General features: G+C 34.8%; 1 protein-coding gene across 1 annotated transcript in view; it reads right to left on the bottom strand.

Moving 5' to 3' along the window:
- Positions 1 to 369: 369 nt before the first annotated feature.
- The window catches only part of LOC135847264 (arrestin domain-containing protein 3-like), a 95665-nt gene continuing 78387 nt past the window's right edge, over positions 370 to 17647 (bottom strand). Inside the window, exons 5-9 of the mRNA XM_065366721.1 lie at positions 12054 to 12149; positions 5403 to 5582; positions 5086 to 5283; positions 1497 to 1611; positions 370 to 1408 (exon numbers count right to left, since the gene is read on the bottom strand). Coding sequence (XP_065222793.1) covers positions 1227 to 1408; positions 1497 to 1611; positions 5086 to 5283; positions 5403 to 5582; positions 12054 to 12149 — 771 coding nt within the window. The 3' untranslated portion in view covers positions 370 to 1226. The remainder of the gene's footprint in view (positions 1409 to 1496; positions 1612 to 5085; positions 5284 to 5402; positions 5583 to 12053; positions 12150 to 17647) is intronic.

Genomic DNA, 17647 nt, shown 5'->3' on the forward strand with positions numbered 1-17647 from the left:
GTACCTACTGGGCTACTGCACGTCTTTCAATCGTAATCGTAGTTTGAAATTTGAATGACAGAGAAATTTGTTTTAAGATCAGCAAGCTCTTTATCTTTATGTTCGCTTCCCTTTTTTAGAAATCAACTTTCACAGATGCCCTGAGCTTGAGCTCATGATACTGAATGATACATTACCTGATCGAGTGATACGTATCTTGTGCACAATGAAAAACTGAAAATTAAACTGAGAGTAAAACCTGAAAATAGTCAAAAAACCAAACACATTTTTTCGATCAATTTGTAGGTACCTACTTTTGTTCTTTCAGTAGTACATATTAAATTATACCACAAATAGATTTCCCCTCCACCATAGGAATTAAATTCAAGATTAACTTCGTAGTCACATTTATTAAAACACAAATAACCGCAAACTAATTTCAATTTCTACGTAACTCTAGATAACATCAAAGTACATACATAATAATTCATTCTCCACGTGTAAACAAATTCATAGGTAAACGTAATTAAAAATACCACAATTTTAATTACAATAATGGGTAATTCGTAAAAATAGAAAAAAAAAACAAAAAAACGCGTAGTCAAAAGTTTAGCTACGATAACAGATCCATAACAAAAAAATCTACTTCACAACGAAAATAAAGTTGTTAAATAAATTGAGCATTAAGTACACACCGACATGGACACATCAACATATTATAGGTACATAAATACAAGAAGGAGAAAATGCGCAATATATTGCATTTTTTTTTGAAAATATCCGCTAATAAAGCGTCACATTTAATGTACAATTGTGTACAGCCTATATTCGTACATAGGCATGTATTCAGCGAGTGAAAAAGGACATAAAATTGCGAGTATCTGTAATTCATCGCAATACTTTATTTAAAATAGGTAATTTTTATACGTAGAAAAAAACAAAAACAAAAAAAAATTACGCACTTAAAACACGTGCACTCTATTCCATTTAGTTGTATTGGTGATAAAAAGGAGATCATTTTATTTAAAAAGAATATAACATGTTACAAATAACTTGGAAAAACATATCCAAAAAAATCATTATTGTACTAATACCTATATAAGATTTTTTTTATTCGTATAGTATTACAGAAACAGACGACCAAAAATTCAAAATGAAGGTTGATATCACGAGTCATTTAAATATCGCATATCGATCAAATAATACTGATATATATTTTTTTTTTCGATTGTACTATTCGTTCAATTTCATTGCGATTTTGGAGTCGAAGAACCGCCTGCTTTGGCTTCTTCTTGAGGAGGTTTACGAACAGCAACGTATACAGGACGATAAAGTACAATAGTTTCTGGATTCGCACCATCGTAAACTTGACCAAGTAGAAATTCTGGAGCAATGTACATGCCACCTTCGGCATGCTCTGAAGCCACATCTGTAAATGAATTCATAACGTGAGATACATTTTATTTTTGAAGATGATGATAAACAGTACTTGCGTGAAACTTAATCAAATGCATTACCGTAATATATATTTGGTTGTGTATTCGAATTAGGAATTCTGAACGGTACAGTCGCTATTGTAATAGGAAAATGCATAGGTAAATCGTCACTTTTTGTTTCAAATTCAAGGCTTACCTGAGGAAATAAACAAAGGTTCAGTAAATAGGTATTATTCAGCATGCGATGAACCAATAGTACTACATCGACAACAGGTTTAAAACAGCGTAGTGGTGGCAGATTCAACGCATATTTCAAAATTTCATGTACGATGCAGGCAACGATTTAGACAATTTTTAGTATTTTTTTCTTATTGCAGGAAACTTGTACTTGAAATTCTATACGTTGGAAAATGATAATGTGTATTTACGGCAAACCGAGTAGGCAACTTAGTCTACACGGATCATTTTTCGAAATACGTATTTACGGCAAACCGATTAGGCAACTTATTTCACATCATTTTTTATTACAATGAACATCTCGATAGGATGGACTATGAGCAATTGAGCATATTTTCTCCAATCATTCAGTAAAAAATTGAAAATTCAGTTCGAGAATTTTAATGGACACGTACCTACAAGTCGTATTTACATGAGGGCTCTTGAACTACTCGCACCCTCGCTTCGCTCCTGTGCTTCGCCTGTGCTGGGGGGGAGAGGACTTTGTCTCCCCACACCCCCTTCCGGTTTCCCCCAATTCTCTTCTTCTCCCTCCAAAAAACCTATGGTAACAAACCTTTTTTGACACTGAAAAGGTTCAAATAAGGTTGGCAGGTTGAAACCTGCAAAAGGCACTTCGGGTACCTCCTTCCATTGTACTGTGAAGAATTGGACCCTCTAGGTCAATTTGGTGGGGCTGTAGGCTTTCCTAAATGTCAAAGAACATAAAATAGTGCAAAAATCCACTTTTTTGACCCTGAAGAGAGGTCAAATGGGGTTGGAAGGTTGAAACCTGCAAAAAGCACTTCCGGTACATCCTTCCATTGTACTGTGAAAATTTGGTCCCTCTAGGTGAATTTGGAGGGGCTGTATAGGCTTTCCTAATGTCGAAAAACCTAAAAAAGACCAAAAATCCACCTTTTGACCCTGGAGAGGGGTCAAATAGGGTTGGAAGGTTGAAACCTGCAAAAGGCACTCAAGGGGCACTCTCTCATTGTATCCTGAAAATTTGGACCCCCTAGGTCAATTTGGAGATGCTGTAGGCTTTCCTAAACGTTGGTCAAAAGTTGAAAAACACATAAAATAGCCCAAAAATTCACTTTTTTGACTCTGGAGACGTGGAGAGGGTTCAATGGGGTTGGAAGGTTGAAACATGCAAAAGGCACTTCGGGTACATCCTCCCATTGTACTGTGAAAATTTGGACCCTCTTGGTCAATTTGGAGGGGCTGTCGCTGTAGGCTTTCCTAAACGTCGAAAAACACGTAAAACAGCCCAAAAATCCACTTTTTGACCCTGGAGAGGGGTCAAATAGGGTTGGAAGGTTGAAACCTGCAAAAATCACTCAAGGGGCACCCTCTTATTGTATGCTGAAAATTTGGACCCTCCAGGTACATTTTAGGGGTGAGGGGGCCAAAAATAGGGATGAAAAGTGGTTTTTCCCTTTTAAAATAAGGTGGGGATGACCTAGGAAGCTGAAATTTGCATATATTGATCACAATGGAGGTGCTGACCAATGGTGTGATTTTGGACCCTTTTTGTCCATTTGGGACTATATTATGCCCCTCCAAAGAAATGGCATTTCTGTAATTTTCAACTTTGACCCTCCCCACTCCAAGGGTCAAATATACTTTTTGAGAAAACCCCACTTGCCAAATTTGACTGTATTTGATCTATTAGAACAGGTTTCAGGTCATAAAATGTTGGCTGAAACTTATAAAGCTATAAATCTATACAGGGTGATTCGGATAAGACCTGAAAAATTAAAACCACATAAATTATTCTACTCGTCGAATTGAGAAAAAATTTCCTTTGCAAAAATTTTGAAAAACCAACCCTTAATGAGATATTTGCAATTAAAGTTGTGTAGAATATGGCAACACCGCATTTACATTTCGCCTATTCGAATCAGGGAAGCGCAACTACAATTTCGTTTTCAAATTTTTTACCTCTTAAATTAGTTGATTTGAAGTGCAATCATTTGCCAGCCACCAATTTCTATTGTTTTTAGGAAACAAAATCGTAATTTACGGTGAAAAATTTTGCGATGTTGCCAAAGTGAGCATATTGGTTGAGATAAATCACGTTTTATTGAGGAATAGCATTTTTTTTTTTTTTTTATATAAAAGTAATTAAAATTGAAAATTGAGTCCAGGAAACTTTCAAAGTGATTAGTTTATAAAAAATTAGAGAGTTTGTCAAAATTGAAAAATTTGATTATTCAGCATCCAGTGGACCAAAAAAGAGAAATTAACGTTTAATGAGTGTCGAATGAGAAGTGCTACCGCATTAATTAATAAAATTCGAAATAATTCAATTCAACTTGGAGTTTTGATTGTTTTTCATGTAAGAAAACACATTTCTGACTTCAAAACATCAAGTTATGAACCAAAACAGAAAAGAATGGTGCTCTACATTTCTGAGATCTCACTTTCACTTTTTCCACCACCTACCCTCCAAAAATTTTCAATAGAGACGCCGAAATAGCCAATTTTAAGAAAACAGCTGGCCCCCTTCAAAGGTCAATAACTCCGAAATGAAGAGGTTTTGGTCCATGGTGTATACACTCGTAACATTTTTTACTCCTATTCATGAGTAGAATACGTGGTTTTAATTTTTCAGGTCTTATCCAACCTTTTTATCCAAAGTCGGGGCTACCGCAATAGCCATCATTTTTTACAAAAATTTGGCTAAAAACAGAAAACTTGAAAAAAATTATAACAAAAATCATAAAAAAAAGAAAAGGAAAATATGTATACTTAAGTAAAATCTGCATAAGAACTCTAAATGTTAGGTACAAATATCAGAAATTTCTATAAAGCAAAATTCAACGAAAAATTCATGAAACGTCGTTAAAACTTCTTAAAATTATTTTAAAACGATTAAAAACGACAGATAATAAAGTACATACCTCGAAATTTGAACAAAATCTAGTAAAAATTATCTAAATAAATTTTTAAATCTCAAAAACATAAACCAATGAAAATTAGGGTCATTGGTTAAGCACGATTTTAAAATGGTCAAGCAAAATTGAAAGAGATTCCATAACTCAACCTTTTTTAAACCTTTGACCAGACAAACAGATTCAGAGATGGTTCAATAATCCAAGGGCTTACCCACTGTTTTCAAGCACTCGATTATATTTATCGCATTATTTATAAGTGAAAATTCATTTGCAGAAACCACACGTTTGTTGGTGGAAAATAACCATATTACGAGAGCAGCTCTATACTCTACGCTATGCATATAGTTTTTAGGCATAAATCAACCCTCTCTTTGCGCTTTACCGCCGGGTATGTATAATATAGAATGCGGAAAGGCTCACTTGAGAGCTCTGCTGGGATCTGGGGAGTAAATGATGGTCGTTTCATGCGCCCTTGCCTGTAGTCAAATCCGCCACTACTGCGTCAAAGTTGCGAGCCTATATATTTTTGTTTAATTAAAATGGCAACTTACTTTAAGAACGTAATTAATATGAATTAATTTACAACTACTGGACAGTGACGGTGGCATAATAGGAACAACTAGACTATCCGCCGAATCCCATTTAATTTGCGTACAAGGTGCGACAATGTCGCCGGTTAGTTCCAAAATTAAATGATTGATATCTTTCGACATTCCCAGAACACCTCTGAATATGAAATACTCGACATGCTGTAACAATCATAAATACATATTACTTATGAATAGGTAGGTATACGTTCCAATCTAGTATACGATTTATATTTCGTATTTGACCATACTATTTATAGGATAGGTGTAGAGGTACCTACCTGAAATAATCTAACTTTTAATCTAACATCTTCTTCGCCTTGATTATCGATAGTGGCTTTTAATTTAATTGATTCACCGCAAACGTACGCAGATCTGAGTAACTGGCAGCGTAAAGCTATCGGACCTCTTTTACAGCACAGACAACAAGTTGTTTTTTTATTCAATCCGGATACTGGTTTCTACGACATAAAAAAAAACCGTTGCTTTTTATTATAAAATACACGACGATATATATATACAGCGAAATCTCATCAATCTTCTCTCAATATGTATGGTGACGTGGTTGAAAAATTACACCCCCGTGGTATACCCCAAACAGGTCTCGTTACACTATCGAAAAAATTACCCGGTAATTACTCGTTTAAAAAACACTTTGGCATTTTCCTTCTCTTTATTCACAGGAGCTTTGTGGCGGGTATTCTTTATATAAAAGGATTAATGATTTTACTACACTACACGTCTCTATCTCTCTCTCAATTTTTTTTCCTCTATCGTTTTGTTTTCTATTATAACGTGCGACGACGGTCAACGAACACCATTAAGTCCGCTTTATGCTCCAATGATTAGTTGCCTATCTGCACTCGAACGCGAACGCGAACGGCGGCAGCGAGGAGCGAGTTTTACGATTGATAGAATGTTTATTGGAAAAATTGCCTCAATAGCACGCCCTCGAGTCGTTTAAATACCTCTACGTAGAAAATCCGAATTAAATGAAATTTATCGAGCATTTTATAAGTTCCATAGAGCAACTTTGTTGAAAATTTCCATCGTCTTCTGTATAAAAATGGTTTTTTACGTGTACGAAATTTCCATTCAAAACGAGGATAGATTATATTTTTTTGTAACGAATTTCCAACAATTCTTTCGTTAAAAGAAACTTTAACGCAAACTTTGTATCGTTTGAGTCATTTCGAAAACGCAAACATCGTAAACGAACGATGATTTCCCAGTGTTTCGATATCCTTTTTGGAGGGGGGGGGGGTTATTTATGGAATTCTGTGTTTTTTTTTGTTCGCGGTAAGATTCGAATTTACTTTCTAAATCGGTTTTTAATTTTTTACATTTTTGAACGCTGGTTTAAAATCTTTGTTTAAGATTTCAAGATACTCTCCCTCTTTCCCTTTTTTTTTCAGTTTCAAAAAAAAATTATTTCGACAACAAAAAGAATTCTATTCCAAGAAAGTTTCTGAAAATAAGTACGTCTTGAAAATTTAATGAAAACGTCGAGAACAACTTGCATTTAAATTAGAATCGAAAAGCAGCCTTGCAACGATGAAGTAATCGTAGCAACAAATTAGGCTTTCAGATCGGTTAATTTGTTCTTGCATCTTAATTATGGAGAGACAAACTTGCCCTAAAATAATTCAACATTCAATCTGACATCTTTGCTTTTATCAATACTACAGTATAGTTATAGCTTTCAACTTAATTGATTCTTCGCAAATATTGAATCGTGGGGCCGAGATAGTGCAATTTGTTGTTACGATGATTTCGGCTGCTGCGAACGAATATCTACTCGTAGACTATACAGAGAACATTTTGTTCGCTTTTCTCTTCGCATATAAAAGGATTGGTTGAGTAGAAGAACGCAATTAATAAATTATTATTACGGTACAGTGTGCCCGCAAAATCTCACACTCTATACGATGTGAAATTACATCCCTTTGTGAAGAGATTCGATACCTACATTACGTCTGTTTGTAGCTGCGGGTATTTTAATGATGTACCCAGAGAGTATATGTCAGGAGAGGCAAAGCTATACTGCACTGTAGCTTTATGTAATTTGAGTCCATATACCCTAAATATATCAGAATGAAGCAGAGGATTATACAATGTACTTGGAATGGAAACGAGTAGGCATTCGTTTTTGTTGACATTGGATAGAAGATAGGTACCATCGAGTGATTTTTTTTGAAATTTCAATGAAAAGGGCAACGGTCCATTTTTGAACTTTTCAAACACAACTAGCACTAGCAGAGCAATATTACATGCTTCTTGTTCTAGCTAAATAAAACAATCAAAAAGCATAGATACATATCTCTCTAAATTTGAAACAGTCAATTTCACTGCTTAGCAGTCACGACATTTTGCCTTTTTAAAGCAGTAGTTTTTTTTTACTGCAAAACAGTGAAAAATTACTGAATTGGTCAGTAAAAAATCATTTTGACTGACCAATTCAGTAATTTTTCACTGTTTTGCAGTAAAAAAAAACTACTGCTATAAAAAGGCAAAATGTCGTGACTGCTAAGCAGTGAAATTGACTGTTTCAAATTTAGAGAGATAAATTCGAATAACCAAAGTTTCAATCAATCATAAAAAAGTAAAAAAAAAAGTAACAATTATTTTGTTAGGATTTAAAATTATTGAGCAATAGGAACTTGACAGAGGTGCGCCGCGCTAGTGTCGCCTTGTTTATGATTGGCTGATGAAAGGTCCCAGTATAAACATTGGAATGTAATGTTGTGAAAATTGAAGGAAAATTGTTGAAAATTGCTGATAACAACGGGACCTTTCGTTAGTTCCAGTGTTTTTGACTACCATTTCCTAGAGCGCGACAGTTGTCTTGTCAAATCCCTATGATAAAAAATTTCTGACAAAATATCAAGAAGAAATCGAAATAGAATTGAGATCATATTCCAGTCTGATCAGATAAGTAGGTATAATTTGGAAAAATGAAAATAAAAATAAAAAAAAAATATATATTTTGCAAAAAAATATGCATTAAAAAAATTGAATTAGTTTTAAAAAATATAAGAACACATTTTTTAATTTTGACAACTTCAAAAAATTGTTTTTTTTTCAACGTTAAAAAGAAAAGGATCTATCATATTCATAAAATTAAAAAAAAAGAGTTGGAAATCTTGAAATTGATTTTTATTTAACTCGATTCTTTGGTTTCAGGAGAGTTCATTTTTATATACCTTATCTTCTCTAGTCATTGGTGTCCAAATTATGTAAAATGTAGATTTTTTGCTTTTACTATTTTTATATACCCATCTTTTTTAAGAAATTTTAGTGAAACAACTTGCACAGAGGAGAGGGAGATGATGTCCTTCCAAAAAAGTAAAGAAAATGAATGATAATCTTTTCAAGACAGTAAACATAATTCTTATTCATTGTGTCGCTAAAGCAACTTTTTATTTCTAAATGAAAAAAAAGTTGGAATAGTAATTGTGATGAGCAGATATGCCCTGATCGCCTTAGTAGTTATTAGCTTAATTTTTTCTATGAGCGTGGGTTATTATTGTACTCATCCTGTGGGAGGAGCAATAAGCTACGTAATGTACTCGCGATCTGAGCCTTGTTGCAAGGATTGTGATGCTAGAAAAATCACTTGGTCCAGGACACTCGAGCTCTCTGGATCAACGTCAGTCGTGACAAATGTTTACAAGGCTGGTATGGCTAGTTTCATTCTCCCTATTTTTAATATACCCATCTATGGATGGTATCTTTGATTTCTTTCTATAACGCGATACTTCATTAATTTCCTCGTAAGATCGCTGTACTTTTTGGCTCATCCCTAATCTATCCGGATGACAGGGATGATAACCCTACAAAAGCGGATCTACTAACCATACCTGCCGATGTGACTAGTATTGGGGTCGCCAGGGAGAGGAAGGCAACGTGTACAGTAAAACTATAATATGTATCTTCATCATCTAAGGTAAATTGTTCAATTCTTTTACCGGGGTTGCGTTCGCCCTTATATAGTGCCATCAAGAAAGTATGCAGATGACGTCATAAATGTGACGTCATAAATGTCATCTGAATAGGTACTTTTCCTTATTTTTATGTTACAAAGTATACTATTGCCGAGTATGCTGTATTCACACTAGTGTTGTCTACCCTGCTTTTTAATTAATCCAATATCCCAAATGATAGTTGATGATGTGTTAATCACCTCAGCATTTGAAATGGAAAAGAATACAACTACATTGCATTCTTCCATTTACAATCAAGTTGCCAGCTACAGAGGCAAGCTTGTGCGTGTAATTAAAAAATCTTTTCTGCAATTATCAACATTACACGCCAAGTACTGTGGGACTACCAGTTTAGCCGAGCTAACAGATAATGCACGCCATCTGTTAGCAGAATCAAAAAGCTGAAACTGGTTCGAGCATCTATAGAGGTCAACACTGAGGAGCTCAGAGTCTCTAAACTACCCGGCTAGCTCCAAGGTGCTTGTGTAGATGTCACTAGAAAGCAATGGGAAACTACTAGTGGAAGCTCGAAACAATGTCGATTCCCTAGAATAATCACAGTGGCAATAGGCATACGCCCCACCCTGTTAGGGTACCACAAAAATGCGATTTCCAATGTCCTGTAAGGATAAGGAACCACAACAACGACGAATTGGTACGAGAAGGCTTTCTTTATTTATAGTATAGTACCTTCTCACTATGTACATTGAGGTAGAAAGGATTGCCTATTCTAGAGTTAGCTAGGTATTTATTTGGAAAATGTTCCTTCTCAAAGGAATGTTTTTCAGAAAACCACCTTAGGAGAAAATTATTATAATCCATTCTTCTAGCAGCCCTGTCTAACCCCACTGTTACATAATTTAAAAAAAAATAAAAATCGGTCCTTTGTAGATCAGTAAATTCAAAAAAATTTCCAGTTGACAGAATTTAAAAAAAAATTATGCGGAGAATAGGTGTATTTTGATGAAATTATATTTTCATCTTTCATAGAAACGTCGAAGAAGTATATGTGTGAAAATTAGGTATGTGATGTTGAATCTAATTTTTGAAAAATGATTGTACGAGTAAAACACGAGGTGATTTAATTTACAATTTCTTGTTGAAACGTTGGGTGGTGGGAAGGAAGGAGAAGTCATTAAGAAAAAAAAACTAAAAAAAGATACAAAAACTAAACAATTTTTAGAAAAATGATTTTTTTAAATGTGAATTTACATCTATTCAATTAAATGTTGCAAACTCGACCAAAAAAAATGATTCAATGCTAAATATAAAATTACGAAAAATAATTTGAAAAATATCAAGTAACTTGTTGCAATATGTTGCTAAATGGGAATAAGGAGGAGAGATCATTCTAAAAAAAAATAACATAAAATGACAATTTTGGAAAAAAAATTATTTTTGAAAGAAAAACTCATCCAGCAACGAAATTATATTTTTATTTTTCTGAGGTCAAAAAATAAGAAATCGAGAAAAAAAAGTAGTAAATCACGCGCGTCATTACAAATAAAAAGATTGAAAAGGATTGTGAACCATAATGATTTAAAATGATGAAACGTTATTCAAACTTTATATAGCTTTTAAATAAAACCTCAATAAAATAGAAAATTGTCAGTTTTTGAAAGATAGATAATCAAGGTCACTGAAAAGTTACTGATCATTTATATTTTTTCCTTCCCTTTCGTCCTTATTGTTTAAATTTAGGTATAAAATTTTGAAAATTGCGTCCAAAATTAGAATTTTTACTCAAAACATTCATTTATTGAAATTATTGTAAATATGGACAATAAAATTTAAAATTTACTCGTATGTATTTGTGAAAGAAAGAGCTAGAAGATAAAAATATTTTGATCTAAATTTTTCGATTTTACAATTTGCGAAGGGGGAAGGAGGGGGGGGGGCATCGTATTACACGAAGAACTAACAGAAGCAGACTATTTCATTAAAACAGCAAATAAAGTTGACTTTCGAGTTGAAAAAATTAGGATCTGCTCTTTATTAAGAAAATTTTACTCGTCATGAGCTAATGACTATTTCTCATAAAATTTGAAACAAACAGGCCTTCAAAGAGAACTTGTGAAATTAACGAAAGAAAATAAGAGAGTGAGTTCGACTGCATTTATAATTTCAGATTATAAAGAACAGGTTTTAGGAAGCCTATTCGATGGTGTTAATAGAATTGCATACTCAGTTTGCCGTAAATACACCTTATTATTTACGGCAAACCGAGTATGCAATTCTTTTGGCATCTAATCTAATATTGATCTATTTGCGACTCTAAGTAGACTATATGTATAATTGTATACTCGTATAAAGGCCCATATCTCAAGACTGATTGAACTAGGAATTACTTAATCATTTTTCGGAGGTTTAAAGAAAATGGTGTAACTGAACCTTCAAGGTACGAAAGCTCAATTTTTTGATGGCAAGTACAAAATTGAAAGCTACACTGAGAAAAATCACTTCAGTAAAAATTACTAAAAACTGTAGTAAGGGAGACCTCTGGTCATCTTTTTGTAGTATTTACTACATTTTATAGTACATCTTACTGAAAAACATAGTAAAAATTACTTTTTGTACTACATTTTATGGTACATACTACTAAAAAATGTAGTAAATTTCACAAAAAGGGTAACCAGAGGGCCACTTTACTAAATTTTACCGAAATTTCTACTAAACAGTTCTCTCAGTGATTATTTAATAATGTGAAAAAGTTGTAGTAAAGACCAATTTTCACTCAATTTCCAAGAAATTAATTTTCAAATTGAATTTTATTATCGCCCCTTCCCCTCGGCAGAGTACTCAAAGTTCTCTTATTTTTATAAAAATTGAAAATACTTTAAAAATTAAGTTGTACGTTTTCCTTATAAATGCTTATTGTATGTATGTAGGTACGTTGATTAATTTCTAATCTACATAAAACTAGAAACAAAAATGTTAATTTCCTCTTACCAAATATTGTTCATCCATGCAGTCAATATGTGGTCCGATAATTGTGAAATACTTGGTGCCTTGAGGAGGTGACGCATATGGTACATCTAACGTAACCTGAAACCAAAACACATTCGTTTGATTACGAATACATCGGGATCAGCATACAAAACACACGCAATCACGCATATATCGTATAATTATTCGTGAATACATCCTATTTGTAAGTTTGTAACAGAATTTATAACAAATAAAAATTTTCATCCAGGAATTCACGACGATCCTTGCCAGTATACAACACATTACAGTTCACACAGTCGTTCCAGTAGAGTTATAATCAGGCAATATCAAGCGGTTTACGATATTGAATAATTTAATTACAGTATCTACGTGCAGCGACGACGTTCCAATTCGGCTGTGATTTCAAAAACACCGCAATTAATACCGTTTGACACAAATGGAGCTCTTAATTTCATCACGTAATTAAATTTTAATCGATGATACGACCATGTTGGTGGAAACTGCGGTACCCACACAATGCGAAGAATTACAAACGAAATAGGGTGAAAAAAAAATACCAAAGTGGGTTCCTCATCTACTCACTGTAGGTACGTATACCTATTTCAATCGCGCTAGACGTATATCTACGTATTATAGAGCGAACGTATGTACATGTTTCTCGTTTCTTTTATATATGTACAGACAGAGAAACCCCATTCTAACGTTAACTTTTCAATTTCTAACAAATTGGTTTAAAATGAGCGTTAATTTTCATTGGTCGTTGTTTAATTAGCTAGGTACGTGGAAACGAAACACGAAGCGAAAAACCCTTTGATATTATGCTCGCGCTGTTCCGCGTTTTCATGTTTAGCGCGTATTAATTGACGAATAAATTAATTTATTCTCCTAATAATTTCATCAGCGAGTTTTACCTATTCCAGTCACGTAAGAAGTTACAATTTTTACGAAAAATATTCCGAAAGCGTTTACAAGCCAAGTACAATTGATTTTTTAATTGAAAAAGGGTATGATTTTTTTGAATTATTTCATCTCCCATAGTAGTATGTAGTACTTCGTGGTGTGGCACTTGAAATTATCAGGATCAAGAGTGATCAAATCATTCGTAATAGTCGGTAAACAAAATCCTTAAGAAAATGAAACGTTTAGGATTTGCCAAGAGAAATTTTTAGTACAATAATCATCGAATTATGGTGAATGGATCAAGATTATTGAGATCATGATTAGATTGAATCAGGATGAATCAATCTGAAAAAGAGAACTTTTTCAATTGGTGTACTACAATTTTGAACAAAATCAAGCTAGATTAAAAAAACATATTCTAAAACCACTAAAAACAACATTTCAAGTCCTAAAGTTCATTTTTGGTTATCTAGAAATTTCAAATCGCTCTGGAAGTTCCAAATTAAACTTTGAAACCAATAACTTGTGGCGCGACGACCGATATGTTGAGTGGTGCTGAAAGGCATGAGGCTTCACAATTGGTGGTAGGAGAAAAACCAGAACCTGAAGAGAGCTCCCGGGGGGGGGGGCTGGTGTCTGGAACAAGGGTCATACCACCGGGACCATATGAGAACAGCCACACATTAGAAGATGTCAACTCAAGACTTCCAGTGAGGCAGTGGTGAGGTCATTCTTCGATCATACAAAAAAGCCAACTGTTAAGGGCAATCCGATCAGCCCCCAGTCCATTCTGGGGAAGCACTTCGCCGATATCAAATACCAAAATGTGGCGTGTAGGATAATTGATAGGGCCATGGACCAGCTAGTTGTATCCGATGATCTGGGACACCGGCCTACAGCCTGATCTTCACAAACCACAGATACACCACCTCAATGAAAAATCTTGTGCTCAGAGCCATAAAGGAGAGATTCTACCACCCAGTGGGGCCAGCTTCTGTGTCCTCCCTGCTTCCATACAGGGAGTACCTAAGCATCAGTGAACTGCACACCGGCAAACTGACCCCAGCTCAGGTGAAGAGTATACTTGAACATATCAACAAAAAAAAAACGCGAAGCACAGATCCAGAGGAACAACTGGGGACATATATCAGTCAGATCAAATGGAGTATTTGCGATATAAGAACTAGAAGACAACCTAATGCTGCAAATCCCAGAGTACACCTTGGTGCATTGTTTTAGCCGAGACTTCAAGATGAGTAAGGGCATTGCGCTCTTATTTAGGCAAGCTTTTGGCAATATTGACACTCTAAAGTCAAGAAGTGCCTAAGTGGGTGATGTGGTGGAGATATACAGCAAATACTATCAACTGACAATTACTGGCAACTCCATCGAAAATGGTGTCTTAGCCTCCTAGCAGCCTAGGGTGAAACTAAATCTTACCACAACTACCCCAAGCATCTGATTTGCTTATTTGAATTTCGCGGATGCGCGATGCATGAGATTCAAACCAGTTATAAACCAACCAATCAGAGCATTTTTGATAAGAGTTAGTTATCCCGGCTGTTCAGATCGAGCTATTACTGAGACAAAAACGCTCAATGTATTTTAAATAGAGTTGCCAGTATCGTCAGTTGATAGTATTATTTTGTATACAGTAAAGGGAACTGCGTTCTATATGCAGTAACCAAAGAAAGAGGCAAGGACAAGCTGATAATAGAAGACTTTGTACAAACAATGAAAGCTCCGACAGCCAAATGTGTAGAGCTAAAAATCACAGTGCCAAGATTAGGGTGAAGTTTGGACCAACTTGATGGAAATTAGTTGAGAGAGCGCTCCTAGGGTGCTTCAAGGGCCTTATGGTGACTCTTGAGAGTTTGCACCCTGTTAGCATGACTTTGACTACCTGAACAAGATGTCAAAAACCAATATTGTCAACTGTAAATAAAATTATGCCCGAAGCCAAATTCAAGACATGAAATACTCAGGACCAAATTTACCTGGATCTTGAGATAATCCTAAAATTTACTATAATATTTATCTATACTTGTAAATACCAAAAACTAAACTTATAATATAGAAAACAATCTTTTCTTGTGGGCAGTTGATGAGAAGCGCCCTAAGCAAGTGCATTGACTGCCCCACAAAAGTCAAAATAAACCTTGTGGCAATAACTAGGGGACCTAACTGGTTGGGATCACCCCTAGGTGAAATCACTCCCCCTTCAAACTTCACCTTGAGATGGGTTGGGGGCTCAGTTGTGATTGGAACAGGTATGCATGGAAAAGAAACCTGGGAAGTGAAAACTGGGCCTTAGGCAACTGCCTAGGGGTTTGGGTTGCGGTGGACAATCCGTCTCATCTCCTCCCTCCCCCTCCCCGCTTAGACTTGGGGTGAAGCTATAATTATATTTAGAGACATAAGTTTATTCTTCTTTATTATTAAAATACCCCCACCGCATGGTGTGGATGGGGGAATAACTTGTGACAATGCTCATTGAGTACTTTCTCGATCATTTTAGGTGGTTACTGCCAAATTCCTGGAGTGCCAGTTCAGAAGTGAATTTTCGGGCAATTGATGAATTCTAGAAAAAATGAAAAAGATCAAATTTTCAAAGCAGGAATACGAACGAGTAGTTTTTTGACAAGATACTGTTTGGTGTGTTTGTCCCATCGCCCCCTCTTTGAAGCCTCCAGCGAGTTTCAAATTTTTGAGGAAATTACCTATTTCTCTGGAGTGACTGAAAATGAATTACAGAGTAGAAAAATGTTTAAACTGCATGAACAAAATAATGAAAAAATGGTGAACGTATAAATTTTGCCTTCGAAAATATGCTCAATTTCTACGAATTTTTTGAAAAATGATCGCGCTTGTTGGGATAGGTGCCTCATTTGTAAGCAGACGAATTACTTTGCCTCAAAAAAATACCTATTTAACAACAAAATAATAAGGGAGTGGCGAGAAGGAGAGTGGGGAGGGGGGAAGGAAAGGAAGAATTTTTGCAATAATTCGTAACTTGATTTTTATTTTCAACTCCAACACCTTTTACCGACTTTTTTTCCTTTCTCCCTTTTCATAGAAATTTTTCAAAAACCACTATAAATAGAAAAATGAATAGGTAACTAATGAAATAAAGCAGAAGCTCAAGATCGGTTCAAACTCGCCACTAATTGACTCAGAATGTTGAAAATTGATTCGAATTAAATTTTAGCTATTTACTGGCGAATCTTTCATTTTTTTTCAAAAACAAATCTAAAATAGAGTAGTCCACAAACCAAATTTCAGCGTTCTACGAGAACTTTAATTGGAGAAAATTTTGATGTTTTTTCATTGCAAATGAGGCAAATTTGAAATTGTAAAATTTTTTCAGAAAATCGAACATTTAAATTCAGTTCTTGAAATTTTGCTTTGAGTTGTATTTTTGGATAGGCACTGTTTAAAATTTTCTCAGTCTGGTCCAAAGAGTTTCATTTTTTTTTTTTTTGAAGAAATTTGTATGAATTGGAAAACAGATTAAGAGGACTTGCAGCGTTGTAGAAAATTGTTTGCCTTCAAAATTACAATAATTTGAACATTCTAAGGGGATCAAATGTGTTTTCGTCTCTTCGTAGAGCAGAAAAGTTCAAATTTCTTGTGGCACAGTTTCAAGCAAAGTGGGTTTAAATTTGCAGATCTGCTCGAAGATCATTAATTATACTTCAATTTTCCATACGTCTCATCAAAAAGTTCAAAAATATCAGAAAAACAACCTACTGTAGTACATTTAGGAGCTCCATCTTGAGGTAAAATTTTACCTCGAAAAGTTTTGCAAAACAAGCTGGTTCAAATATCCGAATCTCCGTAACACGAAGAGGGCGAAAAAAATAATTCCACGTGCTGTAACTTTATCATCTCATCGCAGCTCATTAAAGAATAATAATGATAATTCGCGCCAACTAGGTATATTTTTACAAATGAATCAACGTACCGTGTAAAAACGTAGACAAAAAGTGCTGATTGCGTAAGGTTTAATTTTTTCAAACTGCTTCCGGACTTTTTCTCTCAACAACGATGAAAAATTTCTAAAATCAACATCACCAATCGACGCTCTCTCAACTTTACCCCTGTAAATGATTCCGGGTCATCGTTTTCACCCCCAAGTTCCCCTCGTACCTACCTATTCCATTCTGTAAAACTACTACCTACAACAACACTAATATCGCCGAGTAAACAAACGAGCAGGAGAGCGGCCAGGAGGGAAATCGCCGCCGTCGTCAATTCACAAAACTTCAATTAAGTCGTTTCGATGAATTTAGTATTGGCGGGAAAAAAATCGAAAGAAAAAAAGAGGTAGCCTAATTCCGCATTTAGTTTGAATGTGACGTCAATATCACTGTATACGAGTGAAAGAAAATAAGACCGAATTATAAGCGTGTAATTTTAGCAAAAATATCCGGCCAATAATACGAACAATCTTCGATACAAGTAGGTGTTTCATCGTATTACGTATACAAACAAAGTAGATATCACTATGCCATCCGTATTTCGCTATAGGTAATTTAGTAATCGAATTTCGACGCCTAACGACAACCGATTAAATTTTTCATTAAATGTTCAACGGGCTAGAAAGAGAGTTTTTATTGCTTTGTTTTAATAACGTTAACATTTTCGCTTGTTCGACCACGCTTAAGGGGCTTCGAGATAACGCGCAAATCCAT

Source organism: Planococcus citri, chromosome 5 (genome assembly GCF_950023065.1).
Source record: "Planococcus citri chromosome 5, ihPlaCitr1.1, whole genome shotgun sequence".
Lineage (NCBI taxonomy): Eukaryota > Metazoa > Arthropoda > Insecta > Hemiptera > Pseudococcidae > Planococcus > Planococcus citri.